Source organism: Melospiza melodia, chromosome 7 (genome assembly GCF_035770615.1).
Source record: "Melospiza melodia melodia isolate bMelMel2 chromosome 7, bMelMel2.pri, whole genome shotgun sequence".
Taxonomy (NCBI): Eukaryota; Metazoa; Chordata; class Aves; order Passeriformes; family Passerellidae; genus Melospiza; species Melospiza melodia.
The window spans coordinates 26507919-26530733 of NC_086200.1; the positions used below are offsets into that span (position 1 = coordinate 26507919).

The window sequence follows — 22815 nt, forward strand, 5'->3', positions numbered from 1 at the left end:
GCTATGGGTAATGGCTGCGTACAATGGTATAATCAAATATCGTGAAGCACCAGGGAGGCGAGCGGGGGTCGGGGGGTCCGTGCGGGGCCGGGGGGCGCGGGGGGCGCGGGGGGCCCGGCCCCGGCCCGCGGCCCTGGTGCGCTCGCGGTGTGTATCGGCTGCGGCAAAGCGAAAGCGAGAATCCGGCGAACGAGTAAAATATAACTGCGGGGAGGGGGCACCCCCGGCCCGGGGCAGCGGGGACCCCCCGAAAAGGCGGCCGGGGCAGCCGGCGGCGCGGAGGCACTGCGGCGGGATTTTTGGTTTGGGTGAGAGGCGCGGTCCGGCCGGCTGCCGCCTCGGCGCCTTTTTGGGGCGGTTTCTGTCCTTTTGCCGCTCTTTGCCCAGGGGTGGGATGTCCCCCAAGCCCGGCTCCACATCCCGCTGCCCCCGGGCATCGCGCGGGGCGCCCGGCGGGGCACGCGGTACTCAGAGTGGCACCGGTGGACCGGGCACCCCTGGGCATCGCCTGGGGCACCCAGAGGGGCACCCCCGGGCATCGCCTGGGGCACCCAGAGGGGCACCCGGAGCGGCGTTGGTGGGTACGGCTCGAGGCACCCTGCGGGGCACCCGTGAGCACCACCCGGGGCACCCAGAGGGGCACCCATGGGCATCACCTGGGGCGCCCAGAGAGCCCCCCGTGGGCATCACTTGGAGCACCCAGAGAGGCCCTCGTGGGCATCACCTGGGGCACCCAGAGAGCCCCCCCCGTGGGCATCACTTGGAGCACCCAGAGGGGCACCCATGGGCATCACCTGGGGCACCCAGAGAGCCCCCCGTGGGCATCACCTGGGGCACCCAGAGGGGCATCATCTGGAACACCAATGGGCACCAGGTGGGGCACCCACAGTGATACCCACGGGCACCCAGAGGGTCACCACGGATGGGCCTCTCCCGGGGCACCCATCACCAGGGGCACCATCCCAGCCGGTGGTGGGATACCCGGGGTGGGGCAGAAAGCAGCAAATTCCAAACTCCGAGTACAAAAAAAACCCAACCAAAACAAAACAAAAACAGAACCAAACAAAAACTAAAAAAAAAAAAAAAAAAAAAAAAAAAAAAAAAAGGAAAAAGCCCAAACTCCACCAAACAAGACATATATATATATATACATATACATATATATATATATATGTATGAGATTTTATATATATATATATTCCTTTGCGTTTTAAAGTACCTTAACTGTGTGGGGGCCCGCGCCCCCCCCGGCCCTGCAGCCCCATATATATATATGTGGAGATATATATATATATATATATATATATATATATATGTACAGGTTATTTGTTTTATTTATAGGTCACAAGGACTATTTTTAATTAATTTTTTTAAGCCGACGAGCCCGACTAAAAACCCTCTAGGAGAGGCTGTAGTGCATGAAACCCCCGCGGTGATTGTCGAGCGGAGCCCCCTCGTATCCCCATCCTGCGGGGGACCCCCAGAGCTTCCCCAGGGATGGGGCGCTCTCCCCCCCGGCTTTGCGCTCACCCCCCGACCGTGGCCATCGAGGCCGCCAGAAGATAAAAAAAAAAAAAACAAGGGAGAATGATTTAAAAAAATAGAAATAATAGAAATGAGCGGCGCCCCCTCCCCCGCGGAGGGCCCGGGGTGTTGCATATTCCCTTTGGGCAGAGCCGGCGTCGGCCCCGGGGGTGTCGGGGAGCAGTGCAAAGCCCCGGGGGCACGGGGGGCTCCCCGGCCCCGCAAGGGGAAACCCCGGCACGCCCCCCCCGGTGCCGCCCGACGGGCTGGGGGGCGTCCGGTTGATTCTTTTTTGCCTTTTTGAATTTGGTTTAAGGTGCTTTTCTTGCCGAGGGCGGGTTTTGGTGCAGCCGGCCCGGGGTGGGGAGGCAGCGAAGCGGGGCAGGGGCGGCCCCGGGGGCACAGGGGAGGCTCCGGGGCTTCCTCGGGGCGGGGGTCCAGGCCCGAGGGGCGCCAGCGCCCCTCGCCTCCCCGGGGCTGGCCCAGGGAGCTGCCCCGGTGCCCCCGCTCCCTCCCTCCGCTGTCACTGTCACCGTTTAAAAATGCTTTTTTTTTTTTTTAATATTTTTTGCTTTGAGCTGAGCCTTCTCCAGCCTTAACCCCCCCTTCTTTTTTTTTTGTTTTTCTATTAAAAAAAAACTCCTCTCTCTCTTTTTTTTAAAATTTTGTCTTCTTTTCCCCCTCTTTTTTTTTTTTTAATTCTAATATTTTATCCCCCCCCACCCTCCCCAGCTGGACGCCGACCCCACTCCCTCCTTGCATTGTCCTTGCAGAAATCAATACTGCACCTTGCATCAAGAAGCGTCTCCCAAGGCTCCTCCCAAGGGTCCGGGACCCCCAAACCAGCCTCAACTGTGGGCGAAACCCGGCGGGACGCGACCACCCCGTCACCCCCTTCTAATACTTTTGGACACCAAAAAAAAAAAAAAAAAAAAAAAAAAGAAAGAAAAGGAAAAAAAAAAAAAAAAAAGAACAAAACCAAAACAAACAAACAAACAAAAATTCAAAACTGTTGACGACGACGTTTCTTCATGCCCGAGCAGCAGCGATGCCGGTGCCACCCGCCCACCGCTGTCACAACCCGCGGCAGTTCTCAGCCCCAGGGAGCTCGGGGGTCTCCAGCCGGCGGAACGCGGGGGTTTTAAGGCAAATTCAGGGCTTTTCGGGGGTGTCGGGCCCCTGCTCGGCAGCGGGGGAGGGGGCAGGAAGGCACCGCCTGCCGCTCCTGCCGCACCCGGGCATGGAGCGCTGGGGTGGCGGCTGCGACCCCCCTGTCCCCAGCCCGGCCTGGGGGCTCAGCTACATTCACTCGGTTCCATTCCTGTGCGAGAGCGGCCGGGCTCGGCCCTGCGCCCCGCTGAACACCAATGTAAAACTGGGGGTTCCCCAATGGCGAGCGGGGGAGCCGTGCCCGGCCCGGGCGGCCCCGCGGCTCCAGCCCCGCTCCGAGCCCCGCACGCCCCGCTCGGTGCCGCCCGCACGGACACCGCCACCCCGCTCGGGCTCCCCGCCGCCTCCCGCCTCGCTGCCTTTGGTTGCTGGAAGCAGAAAAAAAACCAACTCAAAACCCCCCAAAAGGGAAGGAAAACAAAGAAAAGAGAGGCAAAGCAAAGGGGTGGCCGCCCCCCCGGCCGGCCCCCCCACAGCTATTGCATATTCCGGTGTGTTGGCGCAGAGGATGCATCGGTATTACCAACTGGAAGACGTTTCTGAGGGGGAAAATCGGTTAAAAAAGAAGAAGAATAGAGAGAAAAAGGGACTTTTCCGGCCGAGAAGAAGCCATGCAGGAGGCGAGGGGGGGGCAGCGGCCCCCGGCCCCCCCGGCCCCCCGGGAGCCCCGGGCATGCAGCGACTCCCTCGCACTGATATCGGGTCCAGTAATACTTAGGCTTCGAAGGCAAGGCACATCATGTGGTATAAAATTTCGTGCAAATTAGGAAAACATGGATTTTTTTTTTTCTTGTGTGTTTTTTTTTTTTTTTTTTTACGGCTGTTTTTTTTTTCTTTTATACAGATTTTTTTTTGTTGTTTTTTTTTCCTCTTTTTTTTTTCTCTTTTGCTGAAGGGGAAGGTAGAGCCGGTTAATAAGAGTCTGCCATGCACAGCATCAGCCAGCCGCGGCTGGGTTGAGCCAGGTCACCAGATCCTGTTAAAGCACCATGCAGTTTATTTGTCTTTTTTTTTTTTTTTTTTTTTTTTTCTTTTTGTCTTTTTTTATGTGTTTCTTTTCTCAGATCTTTAAAAAAAAACAGGTTTCCCTCTCCGCCAAGCGCTTTTTTGTTGTTTTTTCTTTTCTTTTGTTTTTTTCCTTTTTTTTTTCTTTCTTTTTTTTTTTTTTTTTGGTGGGTTTTCTCCTTTTCTTGTCCTTTTTTATAATTTTTCTGTCTCCCGGGATTTCCTGCGTCAGCCCTTTCCCCGGTGTCTCGTTGTGCCGTCCCGGGGGTGGGAAGCGGGGGGAAGCGGGGGTCGCTGGGATGGGGATGCGGTGCCGCTCGCTGCTCCTCGGGGCGGCGCTGGGGGCCAGGCGGGTGGCGATGGTGGCCTCGGTGATGTCCCCTGGAGCTCCGGGAGCTCCGCGGTGGCTTCTCTCCATCAGCACCGTTCGGGTGTCCCCGGGGCCGGAGATGCTTGGGGCATCAGTGTCCTCATCTCGCTGGGACAACGGGCACCTTCGTCCTCTTCCTCCTCCTCGTCGCGGGGGTCGCTCTGCTCTAAGGCACTGCCACGTCCCTGTGTCCCCTTCCCGGCCCCGCTGTCACCGCACGGGACGGGGGCGGCTCCTCCGGGACCCCTCCCCGCCGCAGTTCAGGCACTTGACGCGGGGCCGGGGGCTCCGGGGGGCTCCGGGGGGGGGCTGGCTCTGCCCTCGCCGTCGCTCGGGCTTCTCTGCTCCATCCTTTTGTATCCAAAAAGAAAAAAGAAGAAAAAAAAAAAAAAAAAAAAAAAAAAAAAAGCCAAACCCAAAAAAAAAAACAAAAAACAAAACCACCAAACCCAAAAACCCCAAACCAGCCGTCCCGGCAAGTCGGTGCCGGGGACTCCACCTCCTCCTCCTCTTCCTCTTCCCCTTTTTTTGTGATTTTGTTTTCTTTTCTCTTCTTCTTTTTCCTCCTTTTTTTTTTCTTTTTTTTTTTTTTTTTATGATGATTCCCTCTTAAAAGTGCATTTCCTACAAAATGTGCAACACGAGCGCACCCTGCCTCCCCCCCCCGGTACCTGTCCACAGGAATGCATAGCTCAAACACACGGACGCACGGCCCCCTGCCCCGTAACCCCCGGGCGCGGGGACACGGCTGGGACACGGGGACACGGCTGGGGACACGGCTGGGACACGGGGACACGGCTGGGGACACGCGGGGCCCGGGCCGGTGCAGGCTTGGGAGAGGAAGGCGACCAGAGAGATGGTGACCGGAGCCTCGGCGCGACCGTGGCCGCCGGGCTGCGACAGTCCCCGTGATGGAACCGGGGTGCCACCGCCGCTGTGACGCGTGGGGCGAGGTGGGAGCGTCCTGACACCGACACCGTGTCCGAGCGGGAACCGAGGTGCCACCGCCGCCGCGACCGTCCCGGCCGTGCCCATGCACCCGCTGGGGTCACAACCCCCCTCCTCCTGTGCCACCCGCTCCATCCACTGTGCCACCGCACGACCGTCACCGCAGCGCGATGGCACCGACCCCGGGGCGCTCGCACAGCACCGAGCGCCACCCGCCCGCCCGGGAGCGCCCCGCTCTGCCCCGCGGGGCTGCGGCAGCGGGAGGGGTTCCCGGGAGGGGTTCCCGGGAGGGCTCCCCGGCCCAGCCCCACGAACCCCCGACAGTCTGGGGCCGGGGGGGTCGGCGGGGGAGGTTTTGATCTTTGTTACTCACATAGAGGCAAGAACGAGAGAGTCAAAGCCGTTTGCATATTGGGCGAGCGGCCGGCGGGGCCGGGAGGCAGCGCTGGCACCGCTCGTGTCAGGTCTCAGCGCGGCGCCGGCCCACGGGGTAAAGAATAGTGTTTTTTCTTTCTTTTTTTTTTTCTTTTTTTCTTGTTTCTTTGTTTTCTGGCGCATCGCCGGGGTGGGGGGAAAGGTCCTCCTGGGATGGGTTGTTGGTTTGTTTGTTTTTTTGTTTGTGGGGTTTTGTTTTGTTTTTTTTTTTTTTCTTCCATTTTAAAACAGTTTGACCCTTTTCCTTCTTCCTTTCCCTTGCTCTTTCCTTCGGGTGTGGGTTTTGCTTGTCGTCGTCGTCGTCGTCGTCGTGAGGCCGCGCTCTCCGTCGTCACCGCAAGGCTGGGCCTGGTGCTCGGGGACGGGGATGTTCCTCTGGGGGTGCCTAAAGCAGAGGAGAAGGGAGGCGAAGGGGCGGCACGGCGGCGATTATCCCAGGTACCAGGACTGCCGGAGAGAGGAGAGAGGCCGGGTTAGTGCTCTGCCCCCGGGGCTGCCCCGTCCTCCCGCCGCTCCCAGAGCCCGAGGCAGCCGCCCCTGTGCCGCCCCTGTGCCGTGCCTGCGCTGTCCCTGCACTGTCCCTGTCTTGTCCCCGCGCTGTCCCTGTCCTGTCCCTGTCCTGTCCCTGCACTGTCCCTGCGCTGTCCCTGTCCTGTCCCCGCTCGGCGCACGGGGCTCGGTCCCCACTGCTGCGCTCAGTTTGTCCGTCCTCCGCACCGCGGCACCCGCGCTCCCCTGGGGCCGGTCCCTCTGCACCTTCACGGCAAAGGGAGGCTCTCCCAGGGCCACCTGGGGCCAGGTAGGGGGTGGCACGGTTGGGGACCCCGCGAGGTGCCCCCCTGCCACCCTCCCATTGTTTCCCCCCCAGCCCCAAGTTCAAGTTCATTCCCGATTACCTCATGTCTGGTTTCCGTTGGAAACGAGACAGCTCGGGGCCGCTGCTTCCCTTAACCCTTCCAGGCCCCGCCACACATGACCAGAGCGTGGCAGGTCTCAGCCGCCCCTCTGGGACACCAACTCCGACCCCGTGCCTCAGTTTCCCCAGGCAGAGCGTCCTCGAGCCCTGGGGAGCCTCCCTGAGCATGACTGGGGACACCCATTTGCAGGGACCCTGGGGGTCCTGGGGCTGCGAGGGGCTCTGACCCCTATCTCTGGACAGGCACTCTGGCCCATGCTCCTCCAAGGCTCTCCTGGTGCTGCCCCAGGTCTCCTCTTTAGGGACTCAAGCCCACCCCATGCGCAGGACTGGGGAAACTGAGGCAGGGTGGGGGGTGTGATCAGAGCCGGGTCCCCCATGTTTTCCCTCTGGAACGGCACAGCACCCTCAGGTGTCCCAGCTCATGGTTCCCAAATCTCACAGCCTGGCACAGCACAGCACCCCCGGGTACCCTGTGTCACTGCTGACAGCCCCCAGTGCCCACCCGGCACAGCACAGCACCCTGAGTACCCCCCCCAAGCAGGGCAGCACCCCAGGGTGCCCCAGCATGGCACTGTCCACACCCCATCCCTCTGTCCTGTCACCTGTGTCACCTGCCAGGCAGGACTGCAGCTGCCCTGCAGGGAATGCTGAGGCCAGACCACTCGTGCCACAAGTGAGGCCAGGAGCTGCCACCCGTGTGCTGGCACCATGGCACTGCCTGCAGCACCAGTGCCAGCTCTGGAACCCAGGACTAACGCAAAGCCCCTGGAAAGGCACACACAATTCCTGCTGCAGCTGGCACAGCCACGGGCACAGCTGAGCGAGAGCAGCGCCTGTGCCCACACTGAGAGGGACCCACAGCCCTGGTGCTGCCCCTTTGGGAATGTCCTGGGCACCTAGGCAGGGTGGTGCCAGGTGGTGCCAGGCAGGACACTGCCAGAGTATGGCAGTGACCTCTCTCTATGACTCGTGGTGGCCCTGAGCCACCAGCAGTGCCTAAAGCCCTGGCACCGGGTACCCGTGGTGAGGATGTCACGGCAGCAATGCCCAGGGGCCGCAGCGGTGATGCCAAGGCAGTGATGCTCACAGCAGCAAAGCTGGCAGTGGCAGTGCCAGAGCTGCAGTGCCATGGTGGTGATGCCCATGGTGGCACTGCACATGGAAATAACCCCACAGTGGTGACGTACACAGCAGTGGTGCCCAAAGTGGCATTGCCACAGTAGTAACACCCATGGCAGTGATGCCATGGCGGGGACGTCCACAACAGCAATGTCTGCAGTGGCCAGGCCGGTGGTGGCAATGCCCACAGTGGTGATGCCACTGCTGTGGTGACACTCCTCATGGCCTCAGACATGGTGGCAAGGCCACAGCAGCGATGGCCACAGAGGTCACATCCACAGCAGCAATGTCCCACAGCAGTGATGCCACAGTGGCGACACCCACGGTAGTGCCCACAGCAGCAACGCCCACAGGAGCAACAAACATGGCAGCAATGCCACGGTGGTGATGCTGTGGTGGCAAGGCCCATGGCAGTGATGCCATGGTGGCAATGCCCTCAGCAGCGATGCCACGGCAGTGATGCCACGGCAGGGGCGCCCACATCAGCGATGTCACGTCAGCGACAGCCACAATGGCAATGCCAGCACTGGCCATGCCCACGGTGATGCCATGGCGAGGGTGCCCGGGGCGAGGGCAGGAGGGTCCCCCCAGCAGCATCCCCGCTCTCACCTGTGCCTGATAGATACTCCCAGGATCCCTTGGTCCTAATCCCACGAAGGAACGGTTCGCAGGGGGCGTGCCTGGTGCAGAGTAGGCTGGGGAACAAACGAGAGCTCATTAACGGGGCTGTGGGTGGCACTGCCATTGTCCCCCCAGGGGCCAGGCCCGGCCCTCTCCCTGGCACTGCTGGGACGGAGCTCCCTGGCACCCGGTGCTGGCAACCAGGCAACGTCCCTGGCTGTGACCTGCTGGCAGGCGGCTGGAGCCCAGGGTGCTGCACCCAGGGGTGCTGTGCTCGGACGGTGCCACCCTGAGGCTGGAGGGGCGAGGTGCCCCGGGGGGCAGGCGCAGATGGTGCCCTGGCTGTGCCCGCGCTGCGGCTCCCAGAGCTGAGCTGCCACGGGGAGAACAACGGCAGTGTCCAGTTCCACTTGGCCACGTCACCCTGCTGCCACCTCCATCCCTCAGCTGGGGATCCAGCAGCGGGACCTGCAGCCCTGCTGAGCCTCTGGGCTCAGTCCTGCTGGAAGCAGAGTGCTGCCAAGGGGAATGGGGGATTTGGGGACAGCCAGTGTCCTCCTAACGCATCCTGCCCTGAGCCTGCAGGAACTTGCACTCCTCTGCCCCTCCCCAAGGCTGTGACCCCATAATCAGCCAGGTCATCCCATGCTGTTCCCTCCAGATTGTCCAGGCTTTGGCTTCTCCGTGCCATGGGATCTCCACACCTGCTGACCAGCTGCTGGCAATCAGCCATGGCCCATTACCCAGGGACAATGGCTCCATCAGGCAAGGCTTGACTGTGTGGGGACACAGCAGCCACGTGGGGTGCCATGTCCCATGGGTACAGCAGGATGGGAACAGGAACAACCCCCTCACAGAATGTGGCGACGGCACAGTGTCCCACCACTGCAGCACACACCCCCATGCCAGGCTGGAGTGACACCAACTCCCCTCTGGCTGTTGGGCCCAGCACCCAAAGCCCTCCTGGCCAAGGCACTTACGGCCCCTGAGGTGGAGGGGAGGCCAAGGAATTTGTCAGCCACCATGCTGACAAACCCCCAGGTGCCACCTGCAAAGAGCTCTGGGGACCCACACACAGTCCCTGCTCTGGTGCCACCTCACACAGTCCCTGCTCTGGCACCACCTCACACAGTCCCTGCTCTGGTGCCGCCTCACATCCCCAGCCAGAGCAGAATCCCCGGTGCCAAGGACCCCCCTGGCAGCAAGAGTCCAACAGCCCACACCACGCACCAGGCTCACTGTCCTTAGTCCCAGTGCCACCCGCGTGCCAGCTGCTCCCCGCTCCCGGCAGCACAGCCACCACCACGGTGGGACAAACAGACACGGAGAGACCATGGCCTCCCCCACAGCACTGCCCACACGGAGGGTCTGGGCAGGACACCGCTTTGGAGAGCCCTGCCACGGTTCCACTCATGCTCAGAGGGACAAGGGGCTCGAGCTGGTCCCCGGGACCAGCACACAACCCCTTGGCTCAGCGGCCGCGGCGGCCACCGGCCCAAGCCCTGTCCGCTCCGACCTGCCTGAGACCCAGCAAACTCATGGCGTGCCGGCCGCCGCCCTCTCCCCGGCCGCGGGGAGGCCACCTCCGCCAACATCCCCCCAGCCCGGGACAGGGGGACACCCTGGGGGGCTGTGAGAGGAGGGGCCAGCCGGGCCGGGGAGCAGGGGGGCGCCGCGGGTGCTTACTGGGTGATGTCGGCGAGGTCGTCCCTCCCTCGGAAGTTGTCGTGGTGGATTTGGTGTCAGGAGAGACGGCCAAGCGGGGCATGCCGGGGGGAGGTGGCGGCGCCAGCATCTGCGTGGGCAGGTAGTGGCTGGGCACTTTCACTTGACCACTTCCATTTAACTGGGGACAACACAGACAAAAAACAAACAGCACAAGCCATTAGGATGCACGCGCACAGCAGCACGGCCGGGGAGCCCCGGGGACAGCCCCGGCACAGGCACGGGGTGTCCCTCACTGCACACATGAGTTTGGTGGGTCTCAGAGCAGCCCTGAACGGTCGGCGCTGGCAGCAGGCAGGAAATGACGGCGGGACAGGAGGGGTTTGGGGGCTGTGGGGGCCATGCTCCGTGGGGTCATGGCCCAGAGTGGCGCACGCTGCAGCTGGGACCCCTCTCTACAGTGACGGGGGGGGGGTCTCTGAAGCACTCCTCGGAGGGGTAGGGGCACCCAGAGCCTCCAAAGGCTCCTGCACCAGTGCTCCGTGCCCAACCTGGCCGTGGGCTGCTCCTGATCTGGTGTCCAACAGCCCAGCACGGAGCCACTGCACAGGGGAACAGTGGCCATGCCCCTCACCCTGCCATCAGCCCCTGCTGGAGAGGGGAAACAGGCAAGTGGGGCTCCCCAAGAACTCTGCATCTGGGAGGACAAAGGGGGACACAGGACAGTATGGGAGCAGGAACACCCCCAGGCTCTGGCTTTGGGTATGAAGGGTGCCCTTCATGGGGTGTGTGGGTGCTGGGGTGAGGGGTGTGTTGTGTGCTGGGGGGTCTGGGTGTATGGGGTGATGGTTTGGGTGCTGCACTCACTGGGTGCTGTGTTGTGCACGGTGTTGGTTACAGAGGCTGTTTGGTGATGGAAGCGTGGGCTGTGGGGTGATGGCAGTGTGGGTGTGTGGGGTCCCATGTCTGTGGGGTGCACTGGGTGCACGGGAGTGCAGGACACTGTGGCAAGGGAAGGCCCACAGCAGCACAGTGTGGCTCTGCCACCCCTGTGGGAACACTGGGGACATGGGTACAGCTCCAGAGGAGCTGACAAGTCACCCATGGGCTCTGCAGGTGGATGGGGCACGTCAAGCCCATCACTCTCCAGGACACGCCGGCAGACGGTGACTCCGGGAGATGGTCACACACCCCTGGCACACACCTTGCTCCCCCCAACACCCCAACACCGGCTGACGGCTCAGCCCCAGAGCACCCCAACACCCGCGGTGCCCCGTGCTGGGCAGGGGCACAGCACCTCCATCGCCGCACACGCGAGGCGCCAACACAGAGCGGGCGCGGCAGCGCTCCCGAACCAACGCACGGCACGGCTGGAGCTCAGCCCCACAGAACAGCCGGGGCCACCGGCACACCCCGACCCCCCCGTGCGGCGGCAGAGGTGACAGCGGCGGCGCCGGTGCAGGGGACTCTCGTCGGGCAGCCCGGCTGGCAGCAGCCCCCGGTGCCCACGGACAAGGCCGCGTCCTTACCGGTCCGGGCTGCTGGTTGGACGGGTCGCAGGCCAGCGAGACGAGATCTTTGAGCGGGTCCTGCGGGTTGAGATGAGGCGGGTACCGGATGGCCGTGTGCGGGAAGTAGGTGGAGGCCGTCTGGGGAAGGATGGAGGTGGTGGGGAAATGCAGCGCAGACGATGGGTGCGGGCTTCGGGCAATACCTGCGGGCGACAGCAAGAGGGGACACGCAGCTGTGTCACTGGCTAGTGGCTGCCCCAGCCCCCCGACCCCTCAGCGCCCTCTCTGTGCCTCGGTGTCCCTGGCAGGATGCTCACCACTGTGCACAGCGATGACGGGACGGTGGTGCTGTGTGAAGCTGCTCAGCCGGGGCGAGGAGTCCTGGGGTGATGGGCTGTTGAAGGGGGACTTGTCCATCTCTGTCTTCTTCACAGTGGGGGAGATGCCTGGGGAAAGCAGGTGCAACATCAGGACCCCAAATCCCCAAATCCCATGGCTGCTGCCATCTCTGTGCAGTGTTGGGGGAGCTCATTCTGGGGGCAGGGGGCACGCCAGGGTCAGGGTGGGCATGGGGAGGGTGATGGTGTGAGCGTGTGTGTGTGCTGGCAGGAGGGTGGGCACCTCTGGGGGCACACCTGTGTGCATGAATGAGTGTGCATGTGTGTAGGTACCAGCACAGCTCCGTACCTGTGTGTGTACTCAGGTGTGTGCTCCTGCAGGTGTGTGTATGTGCGTGCACACAGCTCTGTGCATGTGTGTCCCACCCTGGTGGCAGAAATGGGTGCCCTCACGCATGACCCTGCAGCCCCCGCATGGCACCCACCTCCCCTGGCACATGGGGCTGGGGGCTACAGGAGCTCCAGGGGAGGCAGAGAGGTGCCAGCATGGGGGTGACCACCCCAGAGCCCCCTGGCAGCAGTGGCTGCCCAGGTCCCTGAGGCCACCCCAGGGCACGGAGCTGAGCAGGGGGGTTGGCAGCATGTTAATCCCCTGCCTCCGTGGCTTTAGCTCTGGCCATTTGGCCCGGGCCTGGTAATGGGTTTAGCCCTTTCTCAGTCGGGCGTTAGGAGGATTTCCCAGAACATCCCGTACAGGATTGCCAAGCCCCCTCCCCGCCGCCAGGGCTGAGCCCCCCCTGCCAGCCACCCTCACCCCTGCCCGGGTCAGGCCACAGATGCCCTGGCACAGCTCCCTCCTGCCTCCATGCACCATTTTGGGGAGGGGGCTGCACCTTCCCCAGGAACCCCCCTGCACCAGCCCCACGGGGCAGGATGGGGTACAGTCCCTGCACACATAGGACATAGTTTGGGGGCTGGACCTGCATCCCCTAAACCTCCTTCCAACAGGATTGGTGCCTCCAGCCCTCCAGCCAGGCACCCCCAGGCTCTGGCAGGGCTGGGGGGCTGCTGTGGAGCCCACCCCGCTGCTGGGGGAGGCAGGAGAAGAGCCAAGAGAGGAGGAAGAGGAGCAGCTTCTTTGCCTGCACCTCGGGGTGTGGGAGCTGCTGTGCCAGCCCTGCAGCATCACTTTAATTAGCCCAGCCCCCCCCTTTCTTAATGAACAGCTAATTGGGGCTTGTCTAGACAGGAAAGGGAAAAAAACCGCCAAGCCAGAAAGCTGTCCACAGTGATGTGGGGCTGGGGGAGCCGACCTGGGGCTGGGAGAGGCTGGTGTGGGGCTGCCAGACCAGCCATGGGGCTGGAGGCTGGGTTGGCCCTACACAGAGAACCCATGTTAAAACAGGGATCCCTGTAGCAACACCACAGTCCCCACAGAGCCCTGCCCAAAGTGGGGGGGCACAGACACACCTGGGCACCTATGGAAAGCCTGTGCCTAAATCAGGGGGGCTTGACAGCAACCCCACAGACCCCATGGAAAAGCAGCAGGAATGTTCTGGGGGATTTGAGGGTGGCACTGCAGCCCTCATGGTGTGTCCTGACCTTAAGGCCCATAGGGACACTGGGGCACAGACAGGGCCCAGATGGTCACACGGGGTTCTGGCAGTGGTTTGCAGAATGCTGGGAGCAGGATGGGGGCCCCAGGGCACAGGAAGGGCACTGGTAAGGAGCTGGCACCTACCCCCTTCCATGTCTTCTGTCCAGTTGCGGCTGCTGCTGGTGGGGGAGTTGGAGGAGGTGTAGTACTCGCCCCCAGGGCTGGTGTCAATGTCATCCTCCATGGACCCCGACTTGTGCCGTTTGCTCCTGGGGACAGGGAAGGGTCACAGAGTCATGGAGTGGTTTGGGTTGGAAAGAACCTTAAAGCTCATCCCATTCCACCCCTGCCATGAGCAGGGACACCTTCCACTATCCCAGGCTGCTCCAAGCCCTGTCCAATCTGACCTGGGACACGTCCAGGGATCCAGGGGCAGCCACAGCTGCCAAGGCCTCCCTACCCTCCCAGGGAAGTGAACCCATCTAGCCCTGCCCTCTGGCAGTGGGAAGCCATTCCCCCTTGTCCTGGCACTCCATCCCTTGTCCAAGCTTCCTCTCCAGCTCTCTTGGAGCCTCTTTAAGCACTGGAAAAAGCTCTAAGCTCTCCCTGGAGTTTTCTCCAGGCTGAACACCCCCAGCTCTCCCAGCTTGTCATGGGTCAGTGCCAGCCCGTGGCAGGACCTGGCTGCCCCTTGCCTTCCCCATGGCCGTGCTGGGGCTGGCCCTGGCACCACCCTGTGGTGGCACAGCCCCGGTGGCACCTACCCGCTGGAGGAGGTGCTGGGCAGCGTCCTCCTCATGCCGGTGCTGGAGGGGTTCAGGTCATAGGCCAGGTGGCCCTGCAGCTCCCCCAGGGAGAAGTTTGGCCCTGTGCCCGTCACCACCGGCGCTGCAGGGAGAGAGGCAGGGGGGTCACTGGGGCTCGGTGGGGAGGGGAGCCCCAGCCCATTGTAGGGTGGGGGGGCTGTTGGGACACTGCTGTGCCCAGGCAGCCAAGGGCTGGGCTGTGGCATCACAGTCACACTCACTTCGGGACACCTGGATGAGCTCGGTGACACTGAACACCCCCGAGGTGACGAAGCTTTCCTGGAAGTCTGTTGAATCTGTGTGAGAGAGAGGAGGGGGTGCTGAGGGGGCAACAGGACCACCCCTGCCACCCTGCATGGCCTTGTAGCGATGCTTGAGGGCACCCCAAATCCCATCTGTCCCCCTCCTCAGCTTCCACTCCACTCCCTGCTCCAGCAAGAGACCACCCCAATTGGTTCTGTCTGCTGAAGATGCCCTGGACCTGCTCGGTGCCTCAGTTTCTTTCCCTGTGGCTAAGAGAGCTGGCAGGGCTTGAGGCTTCACCCTCACCATGGGCGCTCCATGGCAGCTGCTGTCCCCAAGGGCTGTGGCCTCTGTGGGACTCTGCTGGGTGTAGGACAAGGCTAAGGCTATGCCCAGCTCACTCCAGGGGCCAGGCAGTGGCTGGCAGCTTGGCCATATGTCATTGTGTCCCCCCCCCTCCCCGCCATGGCAGGGACCCTGGGGACAGTCTGGGGTGTCCCTTGTCCTTTTCCCAGGCGCTGCCCTCTGCACTCACCCAGCGTGATGGGTTTGCTGTCCTCCTGGTCCGAGCCAATGCCTGTCCGGGGGCTGCTGCTCTGCTCTGCATCTGCAAGAGGCAAAGCCCAAGGTGAGCCCCCCATGCCAGGGACAGCCTCCAGGCTGGTGTGAGCCAGGGGTGCCACCAGCTGACTGCCCTCCCGTTGCCCTGCTGGGGGAAACTGAGGCACAGGCTGCCCAGCAGCTCTCACCACACAGCAGGGCCATCACCAAGCTGGCATGTCCCCAGCCACTGAGGAACAGCCACCAACCAGCCCCCCTTGCCCTCCCTGCCAACGACAGGAGCAGGGACAGTCCCACATGCAGGGTCTGGGCAGTGCCCCCCGCAGGAGGGGAACCCCAGGGCAAGGATGGGTGATGCTCCCCTGGCCCTGCTCTTGCCTCCTCTCCTCTCTCCAGCCACAGCCGTGACCCAGTGCTGCCCCACCAGGCAGTGTCACCGCAGCATGGCACAACCTGTGGCACCTTGTTCTGCCTCTGCCCAGCTCCTGCAGGGCAGCAGGGCTTGGGACAGCACCTGCTCTGACCCCTGGAGCCCTGTCCAGCCCTGCTCCCTCTTTGCTAAAAATATCCTGGCTCAGACGCTGAGCTCAGCAGCCCTGGCACGGCATGGCACAGCCCAGACCCTGCAGTCAGGAGCATCCTTCGTCACCTGGCTGCTCCCAAAGCCCCTCCATGACTTTTGCCATGCATTTCTCCCCCATACTCTTTCTTCTCCCGGTTTCTCCATTCTCCTCCTCCTCCTCCCACCCCTTGGCCTCCGGCATTTCTCTCTAGCAGCCTTGGCAGATGTCAGGAAAGGGCTGAGACAATCCAAAAACACCAACAAAACCACGCAGCTGCAACTGCCAGCACATGTGCCCGCCTTGGGATTTTTCCCTTTCTCCCTGCTTTTCTCCTCCTTTTTCTCCCCTCAAGTCCCTAGCACTCACATGGGGCTCCCAGACTGGCTGGGCAAGTTATCAATGTGGGCCCCATGCCAGCCTCCACCCTGACACCCCTGTGTGCTGCCCACCAGGCAGGTTATCCATGGGGGCGGTGGGACTGTGCCACCTCCCAGCCTGACACCCCGTTGTGCCCACACCCCCGGGACTGCTCAAGGCCGCTGCCAAATCAGCCATTTTGTCTCCCTGCCCAGCTGCCGCCATCCCCTCCAGCCATCCCGTGCCAGCCTGGCACCACGCTGGCAGCGCCATGGCATCCTGCCCTGATGCCGCACACCGCCACCAGCCCCCCCCGTGCCCGCACCCCAGGCTCCCTCCAGGCAGCCATTTTAGGGAGCAGAAACTCCCCCTGGAGACGGGCGCAGGGTTCTTCCCTTCCCTCCATTTCTCTTTTTCTAGCCCTATTCCCCCATTTTGAAGCGGCTGCACGCCCAAGTATCGGGGTGTGGGTGGTGGGAGCGAGCGGGGCACAAACCAGCGGGTACGGGGGAGTGGCTGGGGACCCCCCCGCGCATCCACGGGCACCGCGTGGCCGGACACGGCCCCTCCTCGCCTCTAAAAACAACAAATCTGGCGGCAGCTCTGGAAGTGGTTAGCGTGGAGCCCGGCCAAGGCGCGGGACGGAGGCTGGCGGTCACAGCCTGAGGCCGGCCCGGCTCCCCACAGCCCCCAGCGCGGCCTCAGGGCTCCCGGGGACCCCGATGCCTCCCGATGGCCCCACCTGCCTGGCCCGGGGTGCTCGGCCTGTGGGTGCCTCCCCAGGCCGTGCCCTCACCTGGTGCCTCTGAGGGGCCCACGCAGCACCCAGGGACCCCCACCACTCGTGCTGAGGTGCCCACACGGAGCTCTGCCCACGCCAAACCAGCCCAGCCTGGTCTCTGTTCCCCCAGGGCACTCGGGAGGGCATCACAGGCCCTGGGTTCCCCAGGTGGGCCCCACGGCCCTGGACCCCCACACCACCCCACAGCACCGCCCTGACCCGGCACTGGCAGTGCCCCTCACCGACCCCTGCCGCTGAGGGACCCTGGGGAGCTGCCCCCAAACCGAGCACTCGGCTCCCCCGAGCAGCAGCCGGGACTGTCCCGAGCTCGGAGCTCCGGGAGCAGGGCCGGCCCCTCGCTGCCCCCTCAGTCCGGGCTGATGGAGGCGGTGGATGCGAGGCGGGGGCCGGGGCTCGGCACCCCCGGCGCTCCCCGTGGCTGGGCGGGCGAGCTCGCCAGCAGATTTCTGGCTGCCTCCTCGGCGCGGGGCGGCCGGGCCAAGCGCTGCTCTCACCGCCATGTGACGGCCGCCTGCGCCGGCTGGCGCGCTAAAATGGCGAAGGGAGCCCCGCGCTCACGGGCCGCGCTCCCCACAAGGGGTGTTTGGGGGAAACTCCAAACCCAGGGCCCAACAAGTGGCCCCACTGCACCAGAGAGGAGAAAGAAGCCTGTAAAGCTCCCCCATGCCCCCGCTGCTTCGTTGATCCTGCGCCCTCCACTCCCCCTTCGGGAGGCCGGGATGGGGGATGGAGGTGGGGGTGGTCCTGCTGCCAAACTGTGGGGAGCTCAGCGGGGAGGGGGTTCAGTGCCGGGGTCGTCTCCGGCGAGGCAGAGTGCTCAGTGCCCAAACAGGTCGATTCAATCTCTTTTAAAAATAGCCAAGTGTGTGCCCGGGGGGGCGCCTGGGCTGCCTGGGCTCCGGGCCGCGCTGGCAGCCTGGCCCGGTGCCACCCATTGAATTACGGATCCCGCACCCCGGCCCCGCTGGCTGGCACGGTGCCCCCGGGCCCCAAGCGACACCCGCCCGCGGTCTCAGCGCGTGGGAACGACCCCCGGGCAGCAGGGCTGGCCCCGGGGGGTGTCACTGCAGGCCGGGTGCCCCCCGGGGCTGGCGCAGCTGCGGGAGAGCCCTGGCTCGGTGCCCGAGCGCTGACGGTAACAGGGCACGGTGTTACCGGCAGCGGCGCGGGCGCAGGCGCAGAGCTGGAGGATGCCGGGGGCTCGGGGAGCTGCTGGCGCCGGTGGGAGCAGTCCCGGCCCCACATCGAGGGCAGCAGCCTTCCCCCTTTTCCCCAGCTCTGCCAGCCGAGGGCAGGGGATGGGAGAGAGTTGAGCACTGCTGTCTGCAGGCTTCTGCCCCGTGCCTCAGTTTCCCTTGGGGCTGGCTGGGGGTAAACTGCCCCCCTGCCTCATGTTCCGTGCCACAGCGCCCCAGCACCTCCTCAGGTATCACTGCACTCCTCCGGCTGCCCACGGCGACAGTAAGGCCCGGAGTGAACAGCGTGAGCAGGGTGGAAGATCCCTGGAGACCGGAGGGAGCCAATGTGCCGTGGGGCAGATCCCACTGCAAGGGCTGGGGTGAGCGAGGCTGGGGGAAGGTGTGATTTGGGGGCCCTGCCCTGTCAGACCCCCAGAACTCCTCATCCCAGTCTCGCAGTGACCCCAGGCCCGAGCGGCACCGCCTGTTCCGCTGCCCGTCCCACTGTCCATCCCTCTGCCGCCAGGCTGGGGTGGCCCTTACATAAACCCGGAACAGTCCTGCTTGTGTAACCTCCTTTATATAATACCCTGAACCGCCGCGTGTGCCGGGTAAATCCTGGCTGAGCCGGGCCGGCCGGCGCGCCGGGGCGCGGGACCCCCTCCCGCTCCGTGCCGCGCCCCCCGCCATGCCCGGGGCGCTGCGGGGTGAGGCGGCTCCGCTGGGCCCCGGCCACCAGCGCTGCGGGGGCGGCAGCGCCTCCTCCCCCTGCCGAGCGGAGCCCCGGGGAGGTCCTGGCCGGAGGCATCCCCCGAGGTGGCGGGGCGGCGGCGGGGGGGACGGACGCGCCCCGCTGCCACGTACGCCGGCCGCGGCCAGCTGGCCCGGGCGGGAGCCTGGGAGGCGCGAGCACGTTGGCCGGCGGCTGCGAGCGAGCGGCGCTGGGAGCGAGCGCGTTTGTCCTCGGCCGACCCCGGCCGGCACGGGGAGATGGCAGCGGCCGGGGGGAACCCCCCCAGGAGGGCGGCGCGGCCGCCCCCTCGCTCAGCCCTGCCAGGCCTGGGCTCCATCCAGGGCTGCCGGCGTCCGCGGAGGCGAGCGGGGACAGATGGCAGCGGGGAAAGGGATGGGGAGAGCGGGACAGACAAAGGGAAGGCTGAGCCCCCCCTTCCCCGGGACTCTCCCCTGCGGGGTGCTGGCATCCAGCCCCCGCGCCCTGGGCTGGGGGTACCTGGGGGCGCAGCTGCAGGGAGGGGGTGGGAGAGAGGACAGACGGATGGGAGAGGGAAAGGAGAGAAAGGAAGGGAGGGAGGGAGAAAGGAAGGAAGAAATTAAGGTGGAGAGAAAGGGAAAGGAAAAGGGACAGGGACAGGGAAATATGCTGCCACTATCTTGCTGCCCCAGCAATTCCAGCCCCGTGGCAGAGCCCCACAGCACAGCCAGCGTCCCCCCCACGTCCGATGTGCCCCCAGCACGGCCCCTCCGATGCTCCCCCAAAAGCAGCCCCTGCACCACCACGACGCAGGGCTGAGGCAGCAGTTTCCAAGCCCTTCCCCAGGACTGGCCGAGACCCCAGTGCAGGGACCGGTGTGACAGGGGACCGTCCCCGTGCCCCAGCTGGCAGTGCCAACCCTGATCGGGGGTGTAGGGGCACACAGGGGGCTTGCCGGCGTCTGTTCCCCCCCTCCCGCGGCCACGGGCGGGAGGGAGCACCGTGGGCATCTGCCGCCCCAGCTGTCCCTTGCCAGCGCAGCACGAAGCCGGGCACCCGGCCAGGATGGCAACTGCGGCCCCGGGGAGGGCACGGCGCTTGCCAGCGCGGGGGGACGGCGGGTGGCGAGGGCGGGGGACGGCAGGTGCTCGTGAGAGGAGCTCGCTCATCTTTTATTCATCGGGTGCCTAACGGTGCGCGGAACCGCTCTGGCCCCTCGTCCCCTCGGGCGGCACAGGACGTGGCACCCCGTGCCAGGGCCCGGGCAGGCACCGCTCACGCTGCCGGGCCTCGGCGGTGACGCGAGGCCGGGGCTGGCAGCGGGCACTGCGGGGAAGCCGTCCGGCTCCGGCACGCCGCCGGCTCGGCGCACTGCGGGAGAGCCGGGGAAGCCCTGACCTCCCCAAGGTCGCCGGCACATCGATCCGGAGAGCTCGAGCACATGGAAAGCGGCCCGGCCGTGCCAGCGCCGGGCTCGCAGCGGGGCCGCGCTCGGCAGCGGCGGCACCTCGGGCAGTGACGCCGCACAAGGCGGGGGTGGCACCTGGGGAGCCCCCTCCCATCCCGCTGCCGCAGCCGTGGGGCAGGAACGCAGCCCCTGCGGGTTCTCCGCTGTCTCAAACCCTCGTGCCCTTTCTCGGGGGGTCTCCTCCTGGACTTGCCTACCCCGTTCCCCTCAACCCCGGCCTCCCTGGCTGTTTGGCTGGGAGCAGGGATACCGGGAACAGGGGGAGGCTTTGCTCGCGTTCATCTGTGTGCTGGGGGGTTCTCCAGCCTGCCTGCCCACCGGTGCCCAGCTCTGCGAATGACAGATCCCAAATATTGTGAACCCCATCAATCTTCTCGTGACCCTGGCGATAAATATTTGCGCGGGGGCTGGCGGAGCGGCGGTGCCCGGGGAAACGCCTGCCCCTCCATCTGGAGGGGCTGAGCAGACGCTTGGCACGGCCGGCCTGGCACGGCCGCAGCGCGCCTGGGACGAGAGCCCTGGCACGGGCTCCCCGGCAGATTGGTGCCATCTGCCTCGCGCCGCACCCAGCGGTGAGGCTGGTGGGGGGAGATAAGGGGCTGCCAGGCGGTGGGAGACGCAGATGCTGGCACAGCGCGGGGGTCCCTGCCTCCCCCCAGGTGCTGTCCTCTGGCGGCGGCACGGCCGGGGCTGCCAGGAGCTCGATGCCACCCTGGGGCCCACGGCCTGCTTGCCCTGGGCACCCATCTGCTCCCACCCCGCTCGGCCTGGGGGCGCTGCCGGGAAAAGCTCACTGCAGGACAGAGCCTGGAACCCCCCCTGCCCCCTGAGCATGGGGGCGCAGAATGCCTCAGAGGGTGTGAGGGGCCAGCACCGCCCCTGCTCTGCCTCTCCCCGGCTCTGGGAGCCTGGCTGGGAGGGAGTGGGGTCCAAGGATGGGGGCTTCCAGCACGGGGATACGAGGATGCATAGATGGGGCTGCAGGGATGGAGGCAGCGTGGTGAGGGCGCAGCAGGGGAGCCCGTGGAGGTGGGGGGCACTGGTGGGAGGTGCAGGGAGGGGGGCACTGTGCCCCCCATCCCCCAGACTGGCTGCTGCCGACAGGAGCTGCTCGGAGGAATCTCTCCGTAATGCTCCGAAGGTCCTGGCACCATCGGCTGGGGAGATTGATTACCATTTTACTGCAATGCTTTTGACTTTCACCGGCGACCTCCGAGCTCCCCCAGCCCCCCCGCCCCCCCCGCCGCACACCCAGCTCTGGGCTGCAGCGCCGTCCCCTCCCCCACTGCGGTGTGCACAGCCCAGCCCTCACCCAGCCCCGCACTCATCCCGCACCCATCCTGCATCCTGCATCCTGCACCCAGCCCTGCTCCCGTCCTGCACTCATCCTGCTCCCATCCTGCACTCATCCTTCATCAAACCCTGCTCCCACCCTGCACCCAGCCCTGCTCCCACCCTGCACCCAGCCCTGCTCCCATCCTGCTCCCGTCCTGCATCCAGCCCTGCTCCCGTCCTGCTCCCATCCTGCATCCAGCCCTGCTCCCATCCTGCTCCCGTCCTGCATCCAGCCCTGCTCCCATCCTGCACCCAGCCCTGCTCCTGTCCTGCACTGAGCCTTCATCAAACCCTGCACTCATCCTGCATCCAGCCCCGCACTCATCCTGCTCCCATCCTGGATCCTGCATCCAGCCCTGCTCCCGTCCTGCTCCCATCCTGCATCCAGCCCTGCTCCCATCCTGCACCCAGCCCTGCTCCCATCCTAAATCCTGCATCCAGCCCTGCTCCCCTCCCGCACCCATCCTGGTCCCATCCTGCACCCAGCCCTGCTCCCATCCTACACCCAGCCCCGCACTCATCCTGCTCCCATCCTGGATCCTGCATCCAGCCCTGCTCCCATCCTGCATCGTGCACCCAGCCCTGCTCCCCTCCCGCACCCATCCCGACCCATCCTGCCCCAAAGGTGCCGGGGGTGCTGTCGCAGGGCTGGGTGCAGGATGGGAGCAGGGCCGGTGCTGCTCTGGGAGGACCCAAGCGCCCGGCACTCCCTGCACCCCACGGCCACCTCCGGGGCCAGCAGGGCTGGGACGGGACCTCCCCGCAGCCTGGCACAGCTCCTGCCTCACTTTGCCCACCCGGGGGCACGAAAAGCCGAGGACAGGGGGAAGAGCCGAGGGGCAGAGCTCGCCTTTGCCACGGGCCCGGGGGGGCCGTCCGGGCGCTCAGCCCCTGCCAAGGCTGCCCCAGCCCGCGGGTGGGGAGCGCAGGGCCGGGGGCTCCTCCATCCCCCCCCTCCCTCCCCGGCGTTGCCAGAGCAGCGGCTGGGAAATTGTGCTGACACCGGCAAAACCGGGCGGCGGGGGCGGGGGAGCGCGGGCGCACGTGCTCGGGCTGATAACGGCGCTGCGGGGAGCCCGGAGCGCCCGGCCGGGGGGGCTCTGAGCGGGACGGAGCCTCCCAGCCCCGCCTGGGGGGCTGCGGATGCTGCGGGGGAGCGGGCAGGCAGGAGAGGGCAGGAGCGGGCAGGCACAGGGAGCGGGGAGGAGGCAGAACCGGGCAGGAGGGGGCAGGAAGGAGGGAAGATGCAGAACCAGGCAGGAGGGGGCAGGAAGGAGGGAGGAGGCAGAACCGGGCAGGAGGGGGCAGGTAGGAACGGGCAGTGTGCCGGGCAGGAGCAGGTAGGAGGGAGCAGGAGGGCAGCATGTCAGGCAGGGAGAAGCTCCCTGAGATCCCCAGCACCCCTCGAGTGCTGTCAGCAGCCTGGCCATGCCATGCGCGGTCCCATCGATGTGGTGGCTTCTGTTCTGCCTCAGTTTCCCCACCAAGGTGGGAGGCGGAAACCCCTCCCATCGGCCACAGCCTGACAGAACATGCCCACTGTGGGCTGGGGCCAGGCCATGCCGAGC

General features: G+C 64.9%; 1 protein-coding gene across 4 annotated transcripts in view; it reads right to left on the minus strand.

The window, feature by feature from the left end:
• Window positions 1–5602: 5602 nt before the first annotated feature.
• Window positions 5603–22815, minus strand: part of NFIC (nuclear factor I C) — a 38004-nt gene continuing 20791 nt past the window's right edge. For 2 of the 4 annotated variants that reach the window (XM_063160819.1, XM_063160818.1), the window contains exons 3-11: window positions 14807–14878; window positions 14250–14324; window positions 13987–14110; window positions 13367–13491; window positions 11605–11733; window positions 11306–11490; window positions 9798–9957; window positions 8100–8185; window positions 5603–5899 (exon numbers count right to left, since the gene is read on the minus strand). In XM_063160819.1, the coding sequence (XP_063016889.1) occupies window positions 5882–5899; window positions 8100–8185; window positions 9798–9957; window positions 11306–11490; window positions 11605–11733; window positions 13367–13491; window positions 13987–14110; window positions 14250–14324; window positions 14807–14878 (974 nt within the window). In that variant the 3' untranslated portion in view covers window positions 5603–5881. The remainder of the gene's footprint in view (window positions 5900–8099; window positions 8186–9797; window positions 9958–11305; window positions 11491–11604; window positions 11734–13366; window positions 13492–13986; window positions 14111–14249; window positions 14325–14806; window positions 14879–22815) is intronic. The other 2 variants (XM_063160820.1, XM_063160821.1) reach the window with 2 other exon arrangements.